At 53.5% G+C, this 24,524-nt stretch overlaps 1 protein-coding gene across 1 annotated transcript in view; it reads left to right on the top strand.

Moving 5' to 3' along the window:
• Positions 1–385: 385 nt before the first annotated feature.
• Positions 386–24,524, top strand: part of LOC309817848 (voltage-dependent N-type calcium channel subunit alpha-1B-like) — a gene marked incomplete at both ends in the record, with an annotated part of 30,548 nt that continues 6,409 nt past the window's right edge. The window contains 8 exons of the mRNA XM_082682128.1: positions 386–475; positions 569–660; positions 2,695–2,839; positions 8,160–8,287; positions 16,166–16,262; positions 19,107–19,215; positions 23,645–23,752; positions 24,247–24,359. Coding sequence (XP_082538254.1) covers positions 386–475; positions 569–660; positions 2,695–2,839; positions 8,160–8,287; positions 16,166–16,262; positions 19,107–19,215; positions 23,645–23,752; positions 24,247–24,359 — 882 coding nt within the window. The remainder of the gene's footprint in view (positions 476–568; positions 661–2,694; positions 2,840–8,159; positions 8,288–16,165; positions 16,263–19,106; positions 19,216–23,644; positions 23,753–24,246; positions 24,360–24,524) is intronic.

The following is a 24,524-nucleotide window of genomic DNA, read 5'->3' as shown; positions in this document are numbered from 1 at the left end:
ATTCGTACATTTTCATCTGGATTCGAGTTTAAGCTGCTTAGAGTTAGGGACTCATTTGCATTTCTAACCTTGAAAGAAAGAAATTAAAATGGATAGAAAACCCATTGTGATGTTTGCACAGAATTGTAAAGAGAAAGGTTCAAGTGACTATCGTAATATCAGTATAATTACTGGTTTGGAGTCATTGATGAGAGAGTGAATTTTAAAACGCTTCCCTTCTTCTGTCTGGCAGAGCCCACCAAGACTTAGCTCTGGGTCCCCCGCTTTTACTAGTCACTCTGGGAGATCCCTGGACAGGCTCAGAGCCAGAGCCAGCGCACGCTGGGCCGTGGGACAGGGATACGTTTGCCTCTCCAGAGGTTTTCTCTACCCTGGAAATGCACAGACGCTGCTGGAGCTGGAAGCCACCAGCCCCGGCAGCAGTGGTGGCGGCTTCTGTCAGGGTTATCTGGCTCAGGGCAGCGTCCTGTCCCATGTGGGTGCACACGTGCACACACACCGTCTCCTGCCTGGCTGCAGCTCCTGAAGACCCAGCAGCAGTGGTCTGCAGCCTTCTTCTCCACTTCAGGTGTTTGGAAACATCGCCCTGGATGACGACACCAGCATCAACCGGCACAACAACTTTCGGACGTTTCTACAAGCCTTGATGCTGCTGTTCAGGTGCGTTGTGGGGAGGTGGGTCCAGGCTCACTGGCTTCTTCACTCAGGATGGGACCACCCCCCAGCCCTGGTCACACTGGCTTCTCCGCAGCGGACCTTTCCAGTTTCTCTTCTTTCCCTGCTTGTTCTTCCCTAAGGGCTCCTGGGCTTCAAGACAGCCCGAAGGGGAGGCCCTGAGGAGGTCCGCCTGAGAGCGCCAGGCCGGGCCCGCCTCCTCCACCTTGTCTCTGCTCCCCGGCGGCAGCTGCAAGGCCTCCAGTGGGGCTGCAGCCCGAGAGGTCTGGGAGGACAGAAGGTGTCCAAAGGGCTTTTCTTGGTGTGCCAGGCCAGGCTTCCCGCGTGCTCACCTTAGTGATTCGGGGATCTGTGCTACCAGGAGAAGCAGGGCAGTGGAGCGCTGCTGTCAGCAGCTTGCACCCGCTCGGTGGCCCAGGGAACCCAGCCGGCCAGCAGTGCCGTTCTGATGGGAGCTGCAGTTCCTGAGGCTCGGGGGTGCGGCCAAGGGGAGCACCAGGGCGGGGCCTGGAGGAGCACAGGCTGGTGTCCGCTCAGAGGCCTCCCTGCGCGGATGTGTGTGGGACGGCTCCCCCGCCATGGCTGTCAGGCGTGGACACCCGTGGGCTGGGGCTGTCCACCCGCCTGGCTTGAGAATGCACTTGTGGGCGGAGGCCAGAGAGTGGAACGTGTCTCCCTCCTTCCCCGTGACCCTAGGAGGGGAGAAAAGAGCTCTTTGTAGTGACTTATGGTAGAGGGGTCCTGACAGCACACCCTGCGTTGGGCCCTTTCCTGAGGTTTCACCATCTGTGTTCACTTATGTAAATGCATCGGGCGGGCTGCTGCCAGGCCCACCCTTGGGGACCCCCAGCACATCTGGCCCTATGCAGATGCGTTTTGGGCACCGTGGGAGTTCTCCTTTATATGGAGGGTGAGCTCAGATCAGGCCTGCCTCACTGCGCTGCCTGGACAGAGTTTTCGACTTGTTCTTTGCAGCAGATGAACAAGCATCCTTAGGCTTTTTACACTTTCCCCAAATAGTGTCGTTTCTCTGGACTTTAGCTATTACATTAACTTTATTTCTTTGTTTATTAATAGCCTGCCTTGTGCCACAAAATATATGAAGTGAGCCTTGGTTTTAAGCCTTTGATCTCAAAGATCTCTCTTCCTTCCTCATCTTGGTGTCACATGTGGGCACCCTCGTCATTCAGGCCTGGCACGGGCTGAACCAGCTGTTGTCCATAGGGAGTGGGCCCAGGGCTGACCACATAGGGGCACAGGGGGACCCAGGCCTCTGGCCCACCTGCAGGTCTGGTGCACATCTGGCCCCTGGTGCGGGCCTCACACACAGAAGCAAAGTCCACGCAGGAGGGGCCTCTGTGGTAGCTGCTCGGGGTGGGGGTATCCTTGATGTGTCCGAGAAGCAGTAGAAGCTGGGGTGGCTGCTGTGGGGTGAGGTCAGGGAAAGGGCAGGCTGTGGGTAGTCATGTGGATTTTACCTTTTGCAGGGAGTGAGGGGGTCACTGAGGGGTCATTGATCTTATCCCTGGGCTGCTGGTGGGGAGTGAGCATCCAGTTAAGAAGCTGCTGCAGCAGCCTGGTTGGGGGGGGGGGTAGCACGTGTCTGGCTGGTTTGAAGGCCGATGAGCTGATGATCAGGACACGGTGAGAGAGGAGGCGAGGGTGACGCCCGCGTGTTTGGCCTGAGCAGAGGGAAGGGTGGAGTCCCTGTGTCCTGAATCCAGGAAGACTGGGCGGCGGCTGCCGGGGAGGAGATCGGAGCCCACAGAGGGGAGCTCGCCATGGTGCTGACTTCTGGTGCGGTGGATTCTTTCCCGTAGCTAGTGCTTTCCCAGTTATGGTCAGCTTGAAAAGCTAATGCCAGAGGCTTCTTTTTAAGAAGCAACGTCTGATAACCAGACCTCACACATGTGCAGGATCCCTGTGGAGAGGAACCCAGCTCTCCTGAATTCCCAGGCTCCCTCCCAGGGCCGGTCCTGGGCCTTCCTTCCTGGGCCTCATGCTCTGCCCTTTTCTCAGGAGCGCCACTGGGGAGGCCTGGCACGAGATCATGCTGTCCTGCCTCGGCAGCCGGGCCTGCGACGCGCTCGCCAATGCCGCTGAGTGTGGGAGCGACTTCGCCTACTTCTACTTTGTCTCCTTCATCTTCCTCTGCTCCTTTCTGGTGAGTCCCGGACGCTGTGCCCATCCCGTCGCCTGTGTCTGCTGGTCTCAGACCGCCTTGGGCCCCCCTAGTCTCTTGCTGGTCCCTGATTTTGATCCATGTCACATGAAAGCTGATTCCACATCGATGGTCCTCGTTCCCCCAGAGATGAGGACCTCGTTAATCCTGAAAGGACCCACTGGGTAATGAGCTCCTGTGGGCCTGCCTTTACTTCTGTGGAAGGGGTTTTAAGTTTCCGTAGGGCAATTGTCCCTCAGTTCTCAGCTTCTAGAAGGACTTGCACCGTGGTGATAAGATACGAAGCAGCAGAATTCCAGGCAGCCTGCCTGTGACCCATGAGCTATGGAAACTCATGGGGTCAGGTTGGAGGTGTCAGCGGGCCAGGTCGCAGGGTGTGGATTTTATTACAAGCCAGCAGAAGGCTCTGGGACACTGTGAGCAGTGGCATCCTCTGCTTGACATCTTTAAACCTCACTCTGGCTTCTGGCTTCTGGTCAGGAGAGGCTGTAAGTGAGCAGGAGATAATTAGAGGTGACAGTTGGAGAGGGTGGGTGTGAAAGAAGTTGTGTGGACTTGGGCTGCATTGTGAAGGTAGAGCTGACACAATTGATTGAACACGAGCATGAGAGTAAAGGAGGGAAAAACGCTGCCTTCTGGGGTTTGCTGGGGTGATGGAGTGAGTGGTTCTTGCCCCGAGATGGAAAGGTTGGGGAGCCATGGGCGTGGGGATAAGGAGGGGGTGGTTAGAGACACGTGGGGGCCTCTGGGCTGGAGATGTGGATTCGTCGTCGTTAGTGTTTGGTGTATCCATCAGGCTTGGTGATACCCTCTAGGTCCCTGTGTGGTCCAGAGACCCACGGCTTAAACATTGCCTGAGCACTGGTTAGAAATGCAGATTCCTGGGTCCCTTCCAAGACTTGCTGTATCAGGATCTCTGGGAGAGGGACCCAGGAATCAGTTTTAGTGAACTTCCTGGGTGATTCCTTGTGTGCTAAGTTCGAGGAGCACTGACCTATGGAGAAGAGGGCTGAAGACTCAGCCCTGGGGGCATTTAGGAGACAGAAGGAGCATGGGATCCAGAAGTTGGTTCGGAGCAGTGAGGCAGGAGAGAGCCAGGAGAGGGCAGTCCCCTAAAAACCAAGGGAAGAAGGTGTGCCTAGTGGGAGGGAATCATCAACCATGTGAAATATTGTTGGGAGGTAAAGTAAAATGATGACTGAGAATTGCTCATGGGGTGTGGAAAGGTAGAGAGCATGGGTGCCCTTCACAGGAACAGTTTCTCTGGAGTGTTAGGGTCAAAGCCTTACTGCGGCAGGTTCAAGAGACAGTAAGAAGCAAAGAGCGTAGCGAGGGTGGACGGCTGCTTTCCACAGCGGGCAGTGCTGAGCAGGCACTTCAGACTTACCGTCATAGCTTTCCTGCAGGACCAGCCAGCACCGTCGGTGCTTTTCTCGGGCCATGTTCTCTACTTGGCACCATGGGTAGCAAAGTGCATTATTCAGATTTGGGACTTACCAGACAAGTGTAAGGAGGGAGAAAACGACGTGTGCAAAAGTATCATCTTAGTGCTGGATGTGGGATCAGGCCTGGGGACAGGAGGGAGGGGAGGGGCAGGACCACTGGATCAGAGGTCCCCATGGGACACAAGTATTAGATGAAGTGAGCCAGAAGGATAGGAACTGTGGGCAGAGAGTGAGACATCTGTGGTTAAGACTTTGGAGGTGGTAATGGTAATGTTCATTGTTAGTCACTGGTAATGAGTTGTTTTGCAGTCATACGAGTAAGGGGCTGAGATGATGGCGGGAGGCTGGGGGGAGGCCAGGGATCAGAGAGGCCAGGCAATAGTTGACCCATCTCTGTGGATATTAACAGCAACAAGAATTAAGAGTAGATGTGGGGACAAATACAGCAAGTCAGGTGCACATTTCCCAGGAAGCAGGGGGAGGTTGGTAGACCAGAAACCTTAAACGGCAGGCTTTTTTCTTAAGAGGATGGAGGGGGACACCACTGTTTCACCTAGAGCAATGGGAAATGAAGAACGTTCGGGTAAGATGAAGATAAAAGAATTTCTATTGATGGTGAACTGAGAGTTTTGGAAGGTACAGTAGAAGGTTGGGGTAGTTGGGAAAGGTGTGCATTTGAGACCGATGAGCTTGCATATTGATAGAAAAATACAGAAAAATCTATGAAACTAGTCTTTCACTAGTTGCCAGGAACCAAGGAGAGGATTTGCATGTTGGGGTCATTCCCTGATACATCAGAAGACCCACTGTGGGCAGTGGGGAAGGAAAGCTTTCTGGAGAGTCACCCGTCTTGTAGGTAGGGGGGACAGTGGTCTCTATGAAGTTCAAAGACATCTGGTGCTGCAAGAGCCAGCCAATCCATGGGCGCAAGGTTGAGCCCACCAGGTTGGCTTCACTGTGCTCTGGCTGCAGACATACGGTTCCATAGAAAGCCACATTCATGATGCCACACCATCCACAGGACCAACACTCCCTGGACATGTCAAGGGTGAGCCGAGGCATGACATTATTCTGTTGGTTCCATTCATCCAGCAACTCCACTTCTGAGTATATATCCAAAAGAAATGAAGACAGGATATTGAAGCAATATCCACACTCCCATATTCATTGCAGCCATTATTCACAGTAGCAAAGATAGGAAACAGCCTAAGTGTCCATCAACAGATGAATGAATATAGAGGATGTGACACACACGCACACGCACACACACAATTGAATAGTATTCAGCCATGAGAAGGAGATCCTGCAATTTGTGACGACATGGATGGACCTTGAGGGCATTATGCTAAATGAAATAAGCCAGATAGAGAAAGACAAATAGTGCATAGTATCACTTATGTGTGGAATCTTTTTTTAAAGAAGTCAGAATCATAGAAACAGAGTAGAAAAGTTGTTGCCAGGGCCTGGGGATTGGGGAAATAAGGAGAGGTTGATAAAAGGGTACAAACTTTCAGCTATATAAACAAAGTCTGAGTATCTGATGTAAAACATGGTGAGTATAGTTTTTAAGACTGTATTATATAAGTGAAATTTGCTAAGAGAGTAGAACTTAAATGTTCTATCACTAAAAGATAAACATGTGAGGTGATAGATGTGTTAGTTAATAGATGGCGGGAACCCTTTCACAACGTATATGTATATCAAATCACCACAATGTACACCTTAAGAATCTTACAATTTTGTTAATTCCACCTTAATAAAGCCTGGGAGTGGGGGACAATGTGGTGCTGGCATAAGGATAAATATAGAGAGCAATGGAATAGGATTGAGAGTCTGGAAGTAAACCCAAACATCTATGGCCAATTGATTTTTGACAAGGATGCCAAGACCATTCAATATGGAAAGAACAGTTTCTCTAACAAATGGGGAGGAGCTAACTGGTTATCCACATGCAACAAAATGAAGTTGGACCCTTACCTCACTCCATGTAAAAATATTAACGCAAAATTGATCAGAGACCTAAGTGTGAGAACTAAAACTGTAAAACTTTTAGAAGAAAACGTAGGGAACCAATCTTCATGACCTCAGATTTGGCAAAGAATTCTTAGATTTGACATCATAATCACAAGCAAGAAAAGAAAAAAAATAGATAAATTGAACTATCAAAATGCAATACTTTTGTGCATTAAAGGATATTATAAAAATATGAAAATACAATAGAAGGAATGGGAGAAAATATTTTATAAGGGGTTAATATGCAAAATATATAAAGAACTCCTACAACTCAACAACAAAAAGAGAAACAACCATATAAAAAGGGACAAAGAATCAGAATAGTCATTTTTCCAAAGAAGATATTCAACTGGCCAGCCAACAAGCACATAAAGACATTCAACATCCTTGGTCATTAAGGAAATGCAAATAAAAACCACAATGAGATACCATTTTGCACTCACGAGGATGGCTAGAATAATTTTTTTTTTTTTAAACAGAAGATACCAGGTGTTGGTGAGGACATGGAGAAATAGGGACTTTTGTGCATTGCTGATGGAAATGTAAAAAACAGTAGCTTCTGTGGAAAACAGTTTGGAAGTTCCTCAAAAACTTAATCATAATATTACCATATGACCCAGAAATCCCATTCCTAGGTATGTACACGAGAGAAATGAAATTTTATGTCTACACAGAAATTTGTCCATGAATATTTATAGCAGCATTAACCATTAACAGCCAAAGGTGGAAACAACCCAAATGTCCATCAGTGGATGAATGGATAAACAAATTGTAGTACATACCTACAAAGGAATATTATTCAGCCATAAACAGGAAGGAACTTCTGCCAAATGCTGCAACATGGATGAACTTTGAAAACATCACACTAAGTGAAAGAAGCCAGACACAAAAGGTCATACATTGTATGGAGTTTTTTTTTTTTTTTGCGGTATGCGGGCCTCTCACCACTGTGGCCTCTCCCACCGCGGAGCACAGGCTCCGGACGCGCAGGCCCAGCGGCCATGGCTCATGGGCCCAACCGCTCCGTGGCACGTGGGATCCTCCCGGACCGGGGCACGAAGCTGCGTCCCCTGCATTGGCAGGCGGACTCTCAACCACTGTGCCACCAGGGAAGCCCCGTATGGAATTTTTTATTCGAAATATCCAAAATAGACAAATCTACAGGTACAGAAAGGAGATTGGTGGTTTCTAGGGAATGGGAGGACGGAGGAATAGGGAGTGATTACTTAGGGGTGCAAGGTATTCTTTAGGAGTGATGGAAAAATTTTGAAACTAGGGAAGTGGTGGTTGCACAGTACTGTGCGTACACTAAATGCCACTGAATTGTAGACTTAACTGTATGTTAAGTGAATTGCAACTCAGTTAAAAAAACAAAACAAAACAAAATACCTGAGCTGTAGTTCTCTAGAGCCCAAACTATTAAGTCCAAAGTTGCTACTTTCCTTGAAGGTTTACCTGAGAAGGGGAGAGGGTGGGGACCACACAGTGGAGAAGATTAACCTAGACGGCAGGACAGATCATGGACAGGAGAAGCTGGGCCTGAATGAGGACGGGGTGGGAGAAGTAGAGAACAGAAGCCTTCAGAGGACAAATACTGGTTTGGGGTTAGCCTGTGGGACCTAGAACCCGGGGAAGGATGCTGCTGGTGGTGGTGGCAGTGTAAAGGGGGCCTGGGAAGCCCTCTGCAAGGCTGTGGAGGGAGCAGGTTGGGCAGGCTCTGCCTGAGTCAGTGACGTCTGCTGCCCTGTTCGCCTCACACGGAGACTTTGGCTGCAGGTGGAGAGGTGGGGGAGGGGGCAGGCTGAGGTCTCTGGATGTCACCTCTTTTCCTTCCTGTCCTGCAGATGTTGAACCTCTTTGTGGCGGTGATCATGGACAATTTTGAGTACCTTACGCGGGACTCTTCCATCCTAGGGCCTCACCACCTGGACGAGTTCATCCGGGTCTGGGCTGAGTACGACCCGGCTGCGTGGTGAGTGAGCCCCCATGCTGTGTGGTCCTCAGGGGTGGTCCCTGCCACCCACGGATCTCAGCACAGGGCTGCGTGGTGAGTGAGCCCCATGCTGCGTGGTCCTCAGGGGTGGTCCCTGCCACCCACGGATCTCAGCACAGGGCTGGTGGCTGCAGACATGTTTCAAGTGAGTGTTCTCCCTGTGGATTTTGGCTGGGGTAAGTTAGGGTCCATCCTGCTCCCCGTGGGGTACTGCTGAGCCCGCCTCCCAGGGGGTGCGCTCATTCCCACTCTTGGTGTTCTTGTATACAGCTCCCTGGGCTGAGAAATCCTCTTCTCAGACCCTCCGTCCAGCCCTTCGGAGGTTACCTGGGGGTCATGGAAGGTTTTCAGGGGGTTGTGAGACTCAGGGTTCCTATTGAACGGGAGCTCACCGTCTTCTCACGTCTGGGGTCGTGGAGAGCGTGTGGAAACAGAGAAGGACCTTCTCTCAGGGCCTCACCGTTCTTGTGAAGCTCTGAGACCTCTGTGGGCAGAAATAATGTGGGGCCTCAGGACATTCTCCTCTGTGGACTCGGGGCTCTCCCTCCCTGCCATCTCCTTGACGTCAGGAGCCAAGTGCACCTCTGTGTCACCAGCCCAGGCCGCGAATAGAGGGTTCTCAGTAAAGTTTTATTGAAATCAGATGAGCTGCCAGGAAGGGTCTAGTGTGATTGAGGCCCTTTGGTCTTGGTAAAAAAGGGTTACTGCGCTGCTGTTGCGTAAGTGAGGGGCGATTCGCTTCCAGACGGAGCAGGGGTGTCCTGAAGGGAGTGGCTTGGGGTCAGGAGGCGGTGGAGACTGTGTTTCGTGGGAGATGCTTGCACACCTGTGACATTTCGTCCTCGGGGTCAGCACGGCAGCACGGATCCACCACCTGCCGATTTGTCTGTTCCTTCATCGCTCACTCATTCCCTTGCTCATTCATTCATTCACCCTCTCGATCCGTGGCTTGAGGAGTTACTAAGGGTGCACTCTTTGCAGCAAAACACAGGACGCAGAGGGCCCGGGAGACCTGGCCGTCGGTAAGACTCAGGCCTGCTCAGCGCGTCACTCACGGTGAGCCCGGGAGTGAACTGTGCCCCAGGGCGGGGGCTCCAGGGGGACGAGAAGACCCTGGAACGGGGGTGCCGCCGCTTCCCGCCTCCTCTCCCTCAGGCTCCCTGGCCTGCCCGCGTCCCTGTGGCGCAGCTCTGTGTCTGGTCACCCTTTGTGTGGCAGAGGCCTTTAGGAGAGGGTCAGCGTCCTCATGGGAGGATCCTGCTACCCACAGAGCACCTGGGACTCTGAATCCACGTTCAGCAAGGGGAATACTCTGGAGCTTTCCAGGCCCCAAAATCCTGGGAGCTTGGCTGGGCTCCCGCACCCACTTCTTATGCAGTCTCCCTGGAGCCCCCGTCCCATCACAGTGAAGATCCAGAAGGCGTTAGGTGAGGCCCTTTCCGGTCTGGGCAGCACCAGGGCCCTGGGGCTCTTCCAGGCCCAGAGCATCTCTGAGTGTGTTCCAGTGTAGTGAAAAATTGACAGTTTTCACACAGCGTGGAACAAGCCTGGCTGTTGTTTATGGGTCGTGTGGTGTGTGACTGACAGTTTTCACACAGCGTGGAACAAGCCTGGCTGTTGTTTATGGGTCGTGTGGTGTGTGACTGACAGTTTTCACACAGCGTGGAACAAGCCTGGCTGTTGTTTATGGGTCGTGTGGTGTGTGACTGACAGTTTTCACACAGCGTGGAACAAGCCTGGCTGTTGTTTATGGGTCGTGTGGTGTGTGACTGACAGTTTTCACACAGCGTGGAACAAGCCTGGCTGTTGTTTTTGGGTCGTGTGGTGTGTGACTGACAGTTTTCACACAGCGTGGAACAAGCCTGGCTGTTGTTTATGGGTCGTGTGGTGTGTGACTGACAGTTTTCACACAGCGTGGAACAAGCCTGGCTGTTGTTTATGGGTCGTGTGGTGTGTGACTGACAGTTTTCACACAGCGTGGAACAAGCCTGGCTGTTGTTTATGGGTCGTGTGGTGTGTGACTGACAGTTTTCACACAGCGTGGAACAAGCCTGGCTGTTGTTTATGGGTCGTGTGGTGTGTGACTGACAGTTTTCACACAGCGTGGAACAAGCCTGGCTGTTGTTTATGGGTCGTGTGGTGTGTGACTGACAGTTTTCACACAGCGTGGAACAAGCCTGGCTGTTGTTTATGGGTCGTGTGGTGTGTGACTGACAGTTTTCACACAGCGTGGAACAAGCCTGGCTGTTGTTTATGGGTCGTGTGGTGTGTGACTGACAGTTTTCACACAGCGTGGAACAAGCCTGGCTGTTGTTTATGGGTCGTGTGGTGTGTGACTGACAGTTTTCACACAGCGTGGAACAAGCCTGGCTGTTGTTTATGGGTCGTGTGGTGTGTGACTGACAGTTTTCACACAGCGTGGAACAAGCCTGGCTGTTGTTTATGGGTCGTGTGGTGTGTGACTGACAGTTTTCACACAGCGTGGAACAAGCCTGGCTGTTGTTTATGGGTCGTGTGGTGTGTGACTGACAGTTTTCACACAGCGTGGAACAAGCCTGGCTGTTGTTTATGGGTCGTGTGGTGTGTGACTGACAGTTTTCACACAGCGTGGAACAAGCCTGGCTGTTGTTTATGGGTCGTGTGGTGTGTGACTGACAGTTTTCACACAGCGTGGAACAAGCCTGGCTGTTGTTTATGGGTCGTGTGGTGTGTGACTGACAGTTTTCACACAGCGTGGAACAAGCCTGGCTGTTGTTTATGGGTCGTGTGGTGTGTGACTGACAGTTTTCACACAGCGTGGAACAAGCCTGGCTGTTGTTTATGGGTCGTGTGGTGTGTGACTGACAGTTTTCACACAGCGTGGAACAAGCCTGGCTGTTGTTTTTGGGTCGTGTGGTGTGTGACTGACAGTTTTCACACAGCGTGGAACAAGCCTGGCTGTTGTTTATGGGTCGTGTGGTGTGTGACTGACAGTTTTCACACAGCGTGGAACAAGCCTGGCTGTTGTTTATGGGTCGTGTGGTGTGTGACTGACAGTTTTCACACAGCGTGGAACAAGCCTGGCTGTTGTTTATGGGTCGTGTGGTGTGTGACTGACAGTTTTCACACAGCGTGGAACAAGCCTGGCTGTTGTTTATGGGTCGTGTGGTGTGTGACTGACAGTTTTCACACAGCGTGGAACAAGCCTGGCTGTTGTTTATGGGTCGTGTGGTGTGTGACTGACAGTTTTCACACAGCGTGGAACAAGCCTGGCTGTTGTTTATGGGTCGTGTGGTGTGTGACTGACAGTTTTCACACAGCGTGGAACAAGCCTGGCTGTTGTTTACGGGTCGTGTGGTGTGTGACTGACAGTTTTCACACAGCGTGGAACAAGCCTGGCTGTTGTTTACGGGTCGTGTGGTGTGTGACTGACAGTTTTCACACAGCGTGGAACAAGCCTGGCTGTTGTTTACGGGTCGTGTGGTGTGTGACTGACAGTTTTCACACAGCGTGGAACAAGCCTGGCTGTTGTTTACGGGTCGTGTGGTGTGTGACTGACAGTTTTCACACAGCGTGGAACAAGCCTGGCTGTTGTTTACGGGTCGTGTGGTGTGTGACTGACAGTTTTCACACAGCGTGGAACAAGCCTGGCTGTTGTTTACGGGTCGTGTGGTGTGTGACTGACAGTTTTCACACAGCGTGGAACAAGCCTGGCTGTTGTTTACGGGTCGTGTGGTGTGTGACTGACAGTTTTCACACAGCGTGGAACAAGCCTGGCTGTTGTTTACGGGTCGTGTGGTGTGTGACTGACAGTTTTCACACAGCGTGGAACAAGCCTGGCTGTTGTTTACGGGTCGTGTGGTGTGTGACTTCTCATGGCCTTGGAGAGTCCCAGCATTTTTCTGAAGCATCAGCACATTTGCCCGCAGCACATGCTTGAGTCCACAGGCTCAGGGCTATTCCTGGGTTCTCTGGCCAGGAAGGCCCAGTCAGACCGGAGGGGAGACTGACCACACCCAAGGCCTGGTCCTTGTCAGGCAGGGGGCGGGAGGGAGTCCAGTGAGGCAGGATTGAGGCTCATTCCAGGAGGGCCATCCTGACTGTGGTCTGAAGAGATGCTGCTGCTTCTGGGCATATGTTTTTCTAGAGGAGAAAACCACAGATGTTGTATAGAGCATGACTTGGACTAACAGGCAAAGGCAAGTCAGTGCAGGCCTGCGAGAGGGGGATCATGTCTCCCAGATCTCTATGGACTGTAGACCCAGCACCTCCCCAATCAGCCCCAGGTGGAGCAGAATTAAGACATACAAGAAGTGGACTTGGGTCAGACGGCAGCTTTGTGATGTGCACAGAGACGGCTGACTGTTTCCCAAATCCAGGGTTCTAGGACTGGGGCCTCTGGAAGGCATAGGCCTTCAGGAAGATGGTGAAGGGCTTATGGAAGAGTAGATAGCAAAATGTAAGCCTCAGCCCAGAGCAAGCTACCAGCAGGGTAACACAAGACCCCCAGTCCGGAAGTAGCACAGGCATGACCTGCAACTGACACTCAGACGTGCTTCTCCCACGAGCGGCTGGGGCGGCGGAAGGCTCGGCTGAGGCAGCTGAGCAGGCTGGGTCTGTACCCCACGACTGGCAGGGCAGAGCGTGCCTGAGCCTTCAACTAGCCTCTGTGACAGCTGCAGGGCCGTGACCATCTTTATTTCCCAGGGACCATCTGCCGTCTCCTCATTCTTGGGGAGGCTGAAACAAAAACAAACTTTATGAAATTTCCTGAGCTTTTGTGTGTATGTGTGTGTATTACGTGAGTGTGCACAAGCATGTGCATGTGTGTGCTGTCTGTGCACAGGTCTGTGTACACCTGAGTGCATGTGAGTGTGTTTACGTGCAGGCAGGCACATATGTGTGTATGCACGTGTTTTTGCATGTGCAGCAGCACGTGTGATTGCGTGCATGTGACTGCAGTGCATCTTCGCGTGTGTGTGTGTATGTGTGTGTGAATGCAGGTGTGCTTGGGCGTGTACGTGCACATGTGTGTGTCCACATGCATGCTGTGGGGGGATGAGGAAGACGTGGAGTTGTTGCTTTCCGGCGCCGCCTTCCCCCACCCTCCCTTTTGTTGTTGCCTCAGCGCTTCGTGGTGAAGTGTGGAGACTCAGCAGGAGGGTCACTACCCGCTACCGTGAGCGATCTGTCTGCTCATCCTCATGGTCACCCATCTGTCCAGTAAATGTCTCTGAGCCTGTGCCATGTGCTGGGGCCTGGGGCCCACGGGGGAGCAGGCGTGTGCTCTCAGCTCTGCTCGGCCCAGCTGGGCGTGGGGCAGAGGAGCTGCAGGCCAGGCGTGTCTGCGGAGGGAGAGCTTACCTCTGGCTGGTGGGTGAGCGGAGGTGGCAGCTGAGCTGAACTGAAGGAGTGGGGTGGACGGAGCTCGCTCTAGAGGAGGGTGGGGGCGGGGGCATGGGAAGGGGCTGGGTGCCTGGCTCGCAGGGAGGGCGCATCGCCCAGGGGCTGCAAGGTGGCCAAACAGCTAGCTTTGACTTCGTTTTATAGACAGAGAGAACAGCTTTGGAACCAGCGTGACAGGATCAGGCCCCCACTTTTCCTCTGGTGGCGGCTGAGGGGTTTGATGGCAGAAGAGAGAAGATGGGCCGAGGAACAGGGGTGACGGTAGGGGCTGTGCCTCCGCCAGGCTTCCAGCCTCTTTGTGCTGGTACCTTGGGTCCACAAGGTTAGCAAGCACCTTGCGTGAGGCCGGAATGGGGCTTCCTCTTCACTCCCTCTTTCCCAGAAGTGAGCGCAACACAGTTTGGAGTTGGTGAGACTGAGGGGGCCATCTTGCAGGAAAGGCAAGCGTCAGCGTGGGCTGGGGTGCCCACCCGGGGACAAGAGGGACCCTTAGCCAGACCCGCAGACCCCAGGGAAGGACACGGTGTGCTCAGAGAGGCAGGGATGGTCAGGAGAGCCAGGTGTGCAGAGAAGGCCCTGGGGGCTCAGGCACTCAGGGAGTGAGGGGAGGGGCGGCCAGACAGCCGTGAACGAGGCCCAGGGGTGCTGTGTGCAGGTGGACACACAGGGCCCGAGGCTGTTCTGTAAGGAACGTCTCCCGGCTGCAGTGGGCTCTGGAAACTGTCTGCGGGCCGCCGCGCCTCCTGGGGCTCTCTGGCCCAGGCTCCAGCCGGGAGCCGCCTGTCCAGCCTGCCCCGGCTCCACCTCCAGACTGCGCAAGGCTGGACGGGTGGGACGGGCTCCTCGTGCCTCGGTTGCCATGACCTGTGACGTTTCCTTTCCAGTTGCCGGATTCATTATAAGGATATGTACAGTTTGTTGCGTTGTCTTGCGCCGCCCGTTGGCTTAGGGAGGACCTGCCCTCGTAGGTTGGCCAGCCAGGTGTGCTACTCCAACTGACATACCCTTCCCTGCCCGAAATGCAGACACAGCACACACTCCCTGCCTGGTTTGGGAATGATGACACCTCACCTCTCGCCCCTCCTGCCCTGTCCTGCCTGCACTCCAACCTCCTGGACACTTCGGTTCCCCATCTGACTCCCGACCCCTCCAGCTGGCTGGGGACAGGCAGCCTCACGAGACGGTGCGCACAGAGCTTTCTGGCCGGGCCGTGAGGATGGGGACCGGGTCCCACCTGTGCCAGGGAAGCAGGTGTCTCACCCGGATTTGCCTCCGGGCTCTTGAAGGTGGACTGAAGGTCAGACAGTCCAGAGGCCAAGGGCCCCCGAGGAGGGGGTGTGGGCGCACGTAGACCAGGAGCAGCTGCCCCTCTGCCAGGAGAGGCCAACAGCCCAGGGCTTTCTGCTTGCTGGGGGGAGGAGAGGGCGGAGGCAGTGGGGGCCAAAGACAGGTCCTGCTTCACCTCTGGATGGGGCCACTCAGCTGAGCCCAGGAGCCCTGGGAGGAGGGCCAGACCCTGGGGTGGATCCACCTGCCAGGAGAAGGCTGTCCGCCTTCTCTCTTCGGTGGCCTGAACCCGCCTGTGTCTCTGGGAGCCCAAGCAGGTCCCGTAGGCAGCCATCCCAGGGGTGGAGGTGAGGCTTCAGGACTGGTGGCCCATCTGCCTCGGAGGAGACACAGTCAACAACCCCTGGACACCTCCCTGAGTCTGGAGCCTTATCCCTTATGTTGGTCCCAGCCCTTCCTGGCGTGCTGTCAGGAGGGTACAAGAGTGGCACCAAGCCACATCTCACCCCAGCTGCCCCCCCGCCCCCTCTGCAGTCTCCCATTTCCCACCCAGCCGTGACCCAGCAGCAGCCCTGCCCCGGGCCGGCCTCGGGTGTCTCTGGGCCTGGAGCTGGCCTTGGCCCCGTGGACTTCGTCTCTAGAGCCTCGGGGCTCCCTGCAGAACAGCGTGGCTCTCGCTCTCGTTTTCTGGCCTGCTTCAGACTTTTCTCCACTTCTTAAGCCTCTCGGCTAGCTTGGAAGCCAATTGAGCGTGAATTGGCTCATCAGGCAAGCTGACGTCTCTGCTGTGGATCTCCAGCCGGCCTTGCTGGTCACTTAACTCTGCCAGCTGCCCTGGCATGGTGAAACAGCTCTTTTCCAGTTTGGCATTACCCGTGGCTTCTGAAAGTGTAAAATCAGAGTTGACAACCCAAAGCCGCCCCGATGCAGCCTGTCATTCCCTCCATGTTCATTAGCTCAGATGCCCCCCTGCCCGCTCCCTGCGTGGGACCAGGGTGCGGAGGTGAGGCTGGGGCAAGGAGGGGATCGAGCCCAGCAGAGAGATCCCTCATTTGACCTGTTTTGTCATTTAATCCGACGCTGGTTAACTGGCTCTGTTTTCTTGTCTGCTTCCTCCCCCTTCCCTCCTGCTGCGCCCCTCCCGTGGACCCCACTCTGCCTCTGTCCTGTGGGCCGGGCCTCCAGTGGGCGCATCAGTTACAATGATATGTTTGAGATGCTGAAACACATGTCCCCGCCCCTGGGGCTGGGGAAGAAATGCCCTGCTCGAGTTGCATACAAGGTAGACCCCTCGCCCACACCCCGCAGGCTGTCTGTGCTGCGGCCGGGCTCCCGTGTCTCTTCTGGGGCTTGTCCATCTGTTTGTCTGCTGCTGTGCTGTCTCACTGTTTCTTTCTCTTCTCTGCCCCGAACATCTCTGCTTCCTTCCCAAACAGAGGGAAGCAGACACCACGAGGTGTCCCTGCACTGGCCCCTTGTCCCCCAGGGCTGCCCCTCTAAGAGCCCCCGGGGAGGCTCGGGAACATGGAGCTGGAGCCCACCAGCTGCCTCTTCTCCTTCCCTTCTCTTCCCTAGAAAGGAGGGGACAGGCCAGCTTTTTTGACAGAGCCTGTTTTTGTGCCGAGCTCAGGACCACACTCTGCTCCTCTGTCCCCTAAGCCCCTGATGTGGGTGGAGTTGTCTAGCCCTGAGGGTCCGACCCTGGGGGAGCAGCGGCCTGCAAGGTCTCTGCAGGGTGCACCTGAGGAGCCCGCCCCCAGCCCCGCATGTGCAGAACTTCCCGGGCTGGGGAGGGAGCGTTGTCTCTAGGGCTTCGTGGGTTCACGGAGCCTTAAGAAGGAAGGGTGCTGGAGAGAGGCATCCTGCCTTCATTCCTGGCGCTCCAGAGGGCCCTGTGGGGTGAGAACAGCCTCTGGGGCCTGGGCGGTCCCATGTCCCTCCCACCCTGCTGCTGAGGGCCCAGCGGCTGAGCTGCAAGGAGGGGGGTAAACTGAGGACGCCGCCAGGCCTCCCTCCCGGGTGGGCGAGCAGGCCACATGGCCCCATCCCCAAGCCTGCTCCCACCTGCCCCTGCATCCTCCGTCACCCGCTTGGTGAGTAAGCGCCTCCCATCCCTCCAGCGCTCCGCCCTCTCAAGAGCCCTCAGTGCTCCGGAGACTCAGCCAGCAAGTGTCTGGGGCCTGACTGCTGTCTCCCTCTCTGAGCAGGCTTCCCACCAGAGCTTTCATCTTTCTGATTCTGTCCACGCTGTTTGTCTCTGTGCTCGATTCTGGGCTTGCATCTCTCCCCTGGCTCAGCACAGCCTCTGGGAGCTAAGTGGCTCCTCCAGGCCATATGCAGACGCCTCTAGTGTCTTCCTTGGTCCTCCCCTGCCCGGCATGTGAGTCGAGCCTGCCTGGAGGCCGTGCATGAAAGGCTGTAGCTTTGTCCCCAAGAAGGAGAGCTGTGTCCACACTGACACCTGGGGCCAGGGTGGGCAGCCAGGGCCGTGACGGGGTAGCCTTTGGAGTTCCTCCCCGGGTGTGCTGGCCAACTCCAGGTTCTGGCAGTGAAGAGACCAGGTGAGGCCTCGTGGTGGGTGGAAGTGGATGGGCTTGGTGAGCTGGGGAGGGTCAGGAGATGCACAGAGTGCCATGTCCAAGAGGGTCTAGGCCCAGGCAGAGACTCCTGTCTGTTTGCCCTGGTCTCGCCCCTTTGCTGCTCCCTGAGATTCCTGGCTCTCCCGGGCCTGGGCAGGCAGAAGGGGCTCTGGTAAAGGTGCCCCGGACGGAGCTCTCCTCTCTTGGAAAACACCTGCTTGCCCCTCCTTCCCGCTGGCCCCTGACTCCCTGACTCTCCCCTGGCGTGGAACCCCTCTGCCTCTCCCACTGCCATCGGTGCTGGTCTCCAGGGACACCGTGCTCTGGGAAGCCGTGTGTGTCACACAGGTGACCAGCAAGGTCCTAGGACCATGATTGGAGGTGCCAAGTGGGGCTTTGCCAGCATTAGGGGAAGGAGTCTGGGCTCGTGTCTCTAGCCACCTGCCCTCCATCAGGCTGAAGACTGGATTTGGTGCCAGGATGCTGGGGGCAGGCCTGGGGGCAGAGTGGCCCTAACCAGAGAAGGGACAGAGAGGCTGCCCTGTCACAGGGTGCAGGCTTGGCAGAGGGCAGGCAGACCCCAGGGAGGGGCCCTGTGCCCCCACCTCTAGCTCCCATCCTGGATGGGAGAGGACAGGGGTCTCACGGTGCCCTGAGGGCTCTACTTGGCAGGCGAGGTGGCCCCCCAATGCTCAGGACGTTCCAGACACACCTGAGACCCTTTTCCTCCTGGAGATCGCATAAGTTCTCAGAGCCTCAGGGGCACACCTGTCTCCAGCTGTTCTGTCCTGGAAAATGGAAGAGAGGAAAGGGGGCTGTTCACCTGATGGGGAAACAGGGAGCAAGCTTGCAGGGCTCCCAGTCTGGTCCGAGCACTTGTGTTCCTGTGGGATAGCCCTGGGTCCCCAGGCAGCTGGCTGAGCCTGAGGCCCTGTTCAGTCACATCTGTTTGGGTCCTTCCCCCTGGAAGGAGCTGCTCTCTAAGGCTTCCCTTGCTGCCTTGGGCTGGCGGCATCAAGCATCTCTTCCTGGCCCCGTAGCTGGGTGGTGAGAGGCAGAGGCTTCCCGGGGCTGTGGGTCTCCTCACTGGGAGCTGACCTCTGAGCCTGTGGTCTTGGCTGCCCCACCCGTCGTCCAGTGCTCCTGTCTGTGGGCTGCCTCAGGGGTTCTGCAGCCGGCCCACACCCCTCTTCAGCCTAGGCCACACACTTGTTCTGTCATGGGCAGTGGGCAAGGGCCCCTCTGGCTGAGACATGCCTGTTCTTTCAGAGGGATCCAGACTTATGGCCTGGCCCCGTTGTACAAGATGTGCCTGGACTTCTACTTTTGTGCAGCCAAGGGAACCCTCAGCTCAGATGAGGGTGGGGGTCCAGGGGTAGTGTAAATGCTGGCAAAACTCCCATGCATCCAACCTCTCTTGGTCCTGGGCACCTGCAGGGACCACCTCTGGGAGGCCAAGCCCAGCCTCCAGGGCCCTCGAGCACTGTGTAGCCCTGTGGCGGGGGCACCCTGGGAGGCCTGGCCCTGACCTGCCCCCTTGTCCCCAGCGCCTCGTTCGTATGAACATGCCCATCTCCAACGAGGACATGACCGTCCACTTCACGTCCACGCTGATGGCCCTCATCCGGACCGCACTGGAGATCAAGCTGGCTCCAGGTGAGCAAGCCAGCCTTGAGGGAGGCACAAAGCCAGGGCTGCGCGAGCGCCCCTGGGAGCCGCCCCAGGCAGCTGTGCAGGGGCGGGAGGAGGGGCCTGTCTGGACTGGATGGAGGACGACTGCCCCTGGTACCTCTGTCAGACCGATCTTGTCCCCCGAAACCATCCTGCACGTTAGTGCTGCAGTGATCCCATTTTCACATGAGGAAGCTGAGGTGGAGTGAAATGGAATGACTCCAGATTTCCCAGAGTTCTGCAGTGTTGGAGCCAGCGTCACATGAGCCAGTACCCCTCATGGGGTGAATAGTCTGCCCCTTCCCCATAGTGAGCCCAATTCCCCCATCAGGCCCTCTCCGGAGTTACTGGTAGAACGACACAGCCTGAGCCACACCAAGGAGGAAATGAACCTCCCCTCCCCACCGCATGTGATGACAGCTTCCCCTTCGCAGAGAACATGAGTCACCAGAGGGGCCCTCCCCCCGCATGGCCTTCCTCCCTGCACCCGTGCCCTTGAGCTCCGCCCTCTCTCGTGTAGCAGATGAGCAGAGGCCAGTCCTCCCGCTCGCACACTCTGCCCTGTTTTCATCATCTACCCAAGGATGTCATGACAGAAATTCTGTATTCTATTTCTTGCCCGGTCAACTTTCTCTCTCTGCTGGATTATTTCTATCAATATGTAAATGTGCTGTTATTTTTCCTATTTTTAAAGTTTTTCTCTTCCCCTTCCATCGACTTCTCTCTTTTTCTTCTCTCCTTCTTAGCCACAGGAGACACAGGTCTGCATTGTCTCTGATTTCTCCTTTCCTAGTCTGCAGTCCATCTTTCAGTGCAAAGCTTTGTTGGAACTGCTCTTGTCAAGCTCCGCAGGGACCTCCCCTTCTCAGCCCTTGCCTTACGGACCTGTCCACAGCCTTTCCGCAGTTGTGACTCCCTTCTGTGTGAAACCCCTTTGTGTCTCTTTTTCTGTCTTCTCCCAACCTCTGAAGGTCACTGTGTGCCTCAGGCATACATTCTCACCTTTTCCCATGGCTTCCAACGTTGTGAATTCCAATTTTGTATTTTTAGTCCAGGTCTGCTCCTACACCCCAGGCTTATATACCCGACAAATTATTCACCGTCTGTACTTGGAGGCCCAGTGAGCATCCAGAGTTCACGTGCTGACCCTCGAGTCCCAGATACTCCCCAGATTCCTCCCTGTCTCCATCAGTGGAAACTGCTGTTAGAGTTGCTCAAGCCAAAACTTTTGCAGTCGTTTTTATGTCCTACTTTCTTTTCTTACCCTACTTCTGATCCATATCTGAACCCGTATAGTATCTTCTGACTCCACCTTCAAAATACACTTAGAATATGATCACTTGTCCAACCTTTCCTACTGCCACCTCCTGGTCCAAGTCACTCTTGTTCTTCTTGACTGGGTTGTTGCAGTAACCTTCTAACTGGTCTGCTTCTGCCCTTGCCTCTTTCAGTCTACCTTCAACACAACAGCCAGAATGATCATGTTAAAAATCAAACCAGTAAAATTATCAAACCTCTAGCTAGCCTGATCACGAAAAATAGATAAAAATAACCAATATAAGGAACGAAAGAGGGAATATCACTGTAGATCCTGCTGACATTAAATGGATAACAGGGAAATTTTGTAAACAACTTTATGTCAATAACTTCAGTAACTTAAATGAAATGGAAAAATTCCTTGACACAAACTATGAGGCTCATTCAAAAATAGATAACCTGGAAAAATAAAAGGAAATAGGTAACCTTAGTAATGCTGTATATATTAAATAAATTAAATTCATAGTTAAAAATCTTCCAACAAAGAAAATCATGGGCCCAATTTGTTTCATTGATGAAGTCAACCAGACGTTTAAGGAGGAAATAATTCTATACAAAGTCCTGTAGACAGTAGAAAAAGAGAAGGTATTTCCCAATTTATTTTACGAGGCCAGCATTACTCTGATACCAAAACTGACAGAGACATTACAAGCAAAAAAATTACAGACCAACATTCCTCATGAATATGAACAATAAAATTTTCAACACAACTTTAGCAAACTGAACATGTTGATTAAAGTAGGGTTTATCCCAGGAATGAAAAATGCAAGGTGGGTTCAAGTTTAAAAATCAATCAATATAACTTAATATATCAAGGAGGAAAAACTATATGATTATCTCAATAGATGCAGAAAAAGCTTTGACAAAATTCAACATCCATTTATGATACATAAATTCTACATAAACTAGAAATGAAAGCAAACTTCCTCAATCTGATCAAGGATATCTATGATAAACCTACAGCTAATGACATGCTTAACAGAGAAAGCCTGGCTCCTTTCCCCCTAAGATCAGTAACAAGGCAAGGATGTCTCCTGTCGCCATTTTTGTTCAATATCATACTTGAGGCTCTAGCCATTGTAACAAGTCAAGAAAAAGAAATAAGAGGTGTACCAATTGGAAAGAAATAAATAAAATTGTCTCTATTCATGACTGACATGATTATCTATACAGAGAATCTTAAAGAATCAAATAAAAAGTTAATAAAACCAAAGCATCTATGAGCCTAGGAATACCAAGGATTGCTTGGAACCACCAGAAGCTAGGAAGAGACAAGAAGCTTCTTCATTAGAGCCTTCCAAGGGATCACAGCCTTGTCGATACCTTGATTTTGAGCTTCTGGCCTCCAGAACTGAGACAATATATTTCTGTTGTTTAAAGCTGTGAGAAGAAGTTACTAAAACTAATACCTGAGTACAGCAAGGTCAGTATATGAAAAGCAAATGTATTTCTATAGATTAGCAATTAACAACTGAAATTGAAAAAGTTCCATTAAAATTGCACCAAAAACATCAAATAACTGGCTAACTCTAAAAATATATATGCTAGAGTGTATGCTGCAGATTTCAGAATATTGACCAAAGGAATCTTCTTTAATAAATAAGCCAAGCACGGCATCGTGTTCATTGGGAGACTCAGTATTGACAGTTCTCATATGGATCGGTAGGCTCAGTGTTATGCCAGGCAAAACCCCAACAGGCTTTCTGGGTTGGAATTTATAAACTGATTCTAAAATATACCTAGAAAAGCACACAAACTTGAGGAACAAAAACAATTTTGCAAAAAGAATAAAGTGTTTCAGCCGTTTAAAGAATGACAACGGTAAGTACTGATGAGAACGCAGAAAACTCGAGTTCTCGTGTTCCTAGTGTGGATACAGTGGTGCCGCCGCTTTGGAAAACAGCTTCACCGTTCTTGATCGTGTGGCCCAGGCATCCCACTCCTAAGGGAGATGACATGAAAGTATACACGCACACAAAAACCTATACGCTAAAGTTTGTGGCTTTATTCATAATCGTGCCAAACAGTAAACAACTCAACCATCAGCCAAATGGTGACGGATAATCAAACTGTGGTGTGTCTGTGCGATGAGACGGTTCTCACTCAGCAACAGAGAAACAGGCTACCGATGTGCGTGGGTGGGGCTCAGATGCATCGTGCTGGGTGAAAAGTCAGACTCGACAGCATGTTGTGTGAAGCCATTTGTATGACATTCTGAGAAGATGAAACAGTTGAGACAGAAAACACATCGCTGATGCCAGGGCCCTGGGAGAGGGCGAAGGGGTGGGCCACAAAGGGTACGGAGAGAGCTGGGCAGGGGTGCCGAGCTCCTGCCTGGATTGTGATGGTGGATCCACGGTCATATGCATTTACCAAAGTTCACAGAGTGGGAGAACTAACAGGGTGAATGTTTATGTACGTAAATCACACTTTAATAAACACGATGTTTACAAAAAGATGGATCAGAGTACTTTATTCCTCTGCTTGGACCCTCTGCTGCTTCCTGTCTCAGCGGCCCCCACCTGCACGTCCTCTCCCTCTGCTCCAGCCTCGCCCTCCTGGCTCCCTGGCCCCCTTCAGGGTCCCGTGAGCCCTTTCCTGACCGTTCTGTCCAAACTGCAGCCCTCCTGATAGTTCCTGTCCCTCCCCTCTTGGTTCTTCCTGTATCCAACAGCCTGGATTTTTAACTTACTGCTACTTTATCGTAGACTAAAATCATGTACCTCCACAAGGGCAGCTTCCTTTGGATTTGTTCCCTCACCTAGAACACCACCTGGTGTTCGGTGGGCGCTCAGTAACTTTTATGGAATGATTGATGAATGGCTGGAACACTGCGGTGTCCCTGCCCAATCCCATCGCCACCCACGCCTACACGCCCTCTCACCCTCGCCACTGGGCGGCTCAGCTCCCACACCTCTTTAGACAGGTTCTGGCGGGGAGCGCTTTGACCAGCCTCCAAGGCAGTGTTTCTCCCCCCTGCACCTTTCCTCCAGCACGGGGTCTCTCCCCGCCCACCCCAGCTCCGCCTGTTCCCCCAAGGGGGCTGTGGGATGGCTCCTAACATCTCTCCTCCCTTCCCGCCCTTATCCTGCCCCAGCTGGCACAAAGCAGCATCAGTGTGACGCAGAGCTGAGGAAGGAGATTTCCTCTGTGTGGGCCAATCTGCCCCAGAAGACCCTGGATTTACTGGTGCCGCCCCATAAACGTAAGTAGGGTGAGAAACTCCCCCTGCCCACCCCTCTTCTGTCGCACCCAGAGGCAGAGCAGGGAGTCCTGGGTGAGGGCAGTTGAGTCACCTTGGAGAGGAGGGCTCACGTCCTTGGTAGCCCAGAGCACTCGTCTCCAAGGTGGGTGCCAGGGGCTGTGGGAGGAGATGTCTGGGCCATATTCCATTGGGCAGAGTCACCCACACTCCTAGTGTGGGGGATTCCCTTCAGAAAATGCAGAGAAAAGGTAGGGAGACGCCTACAGTTGGGGCTGGCGGAAGGACGAGGTGTCTGGGGTTAAGCTGAGCTGTGCTGTGTTGGGTGGAGCCCGGTGGGGCCTGGGGAAGAGTCAGTGCAGCTCCAGGTGGGCCAAGCCCCACGGTCCCGCCCACGGGTCCAGGAGTCCTCGTGGTGGCTGCTGGCTCCTCACCCCAGCCCACCCCGCATGTCCCGCTTCTCTCGTATTCCCTCCCTTGCCTGCCGTGCTCTGCAGCCGATGAGATGACAGTGGGGAAAGTGTACGCAGCTCTGATGATATTCGACTTCTACAAACAGAACAAAACCACCAGAGACCAGATTCACCAAGCTCCCGGAGGCCTGTCCCAGGTACCAGGTTCCAGGAGTTCCAGGAAGTAACCCCGAGACTCTGCCACCTTCCACTGTTTGGCAGCAGAGGGGACCCAGCCCCTTCTTGAAGAAAGTGCAGCGGGAAAAAAAGGAAGATGAGAGGTTCTTGCGGCCGCCTCTCTGGCCCACAGAGTCAGAGACCCC

Source organism: Grampus griseus, assembly GCF_964374135.1.
Source record: "Grampus griseus genome assembly, contig: HAP1_SCAFFOLD_909, whole genome shotgun sequence".
Lineage (NCBI taxonomy): Eukaryota > Metazoa > Chordata > Mammalia > Artiodactyla > Delphinidae > Grampus > Grampus griseus.
This window is presented reverse-complemented; position numbering and strand designations above follow the sequence as displayed.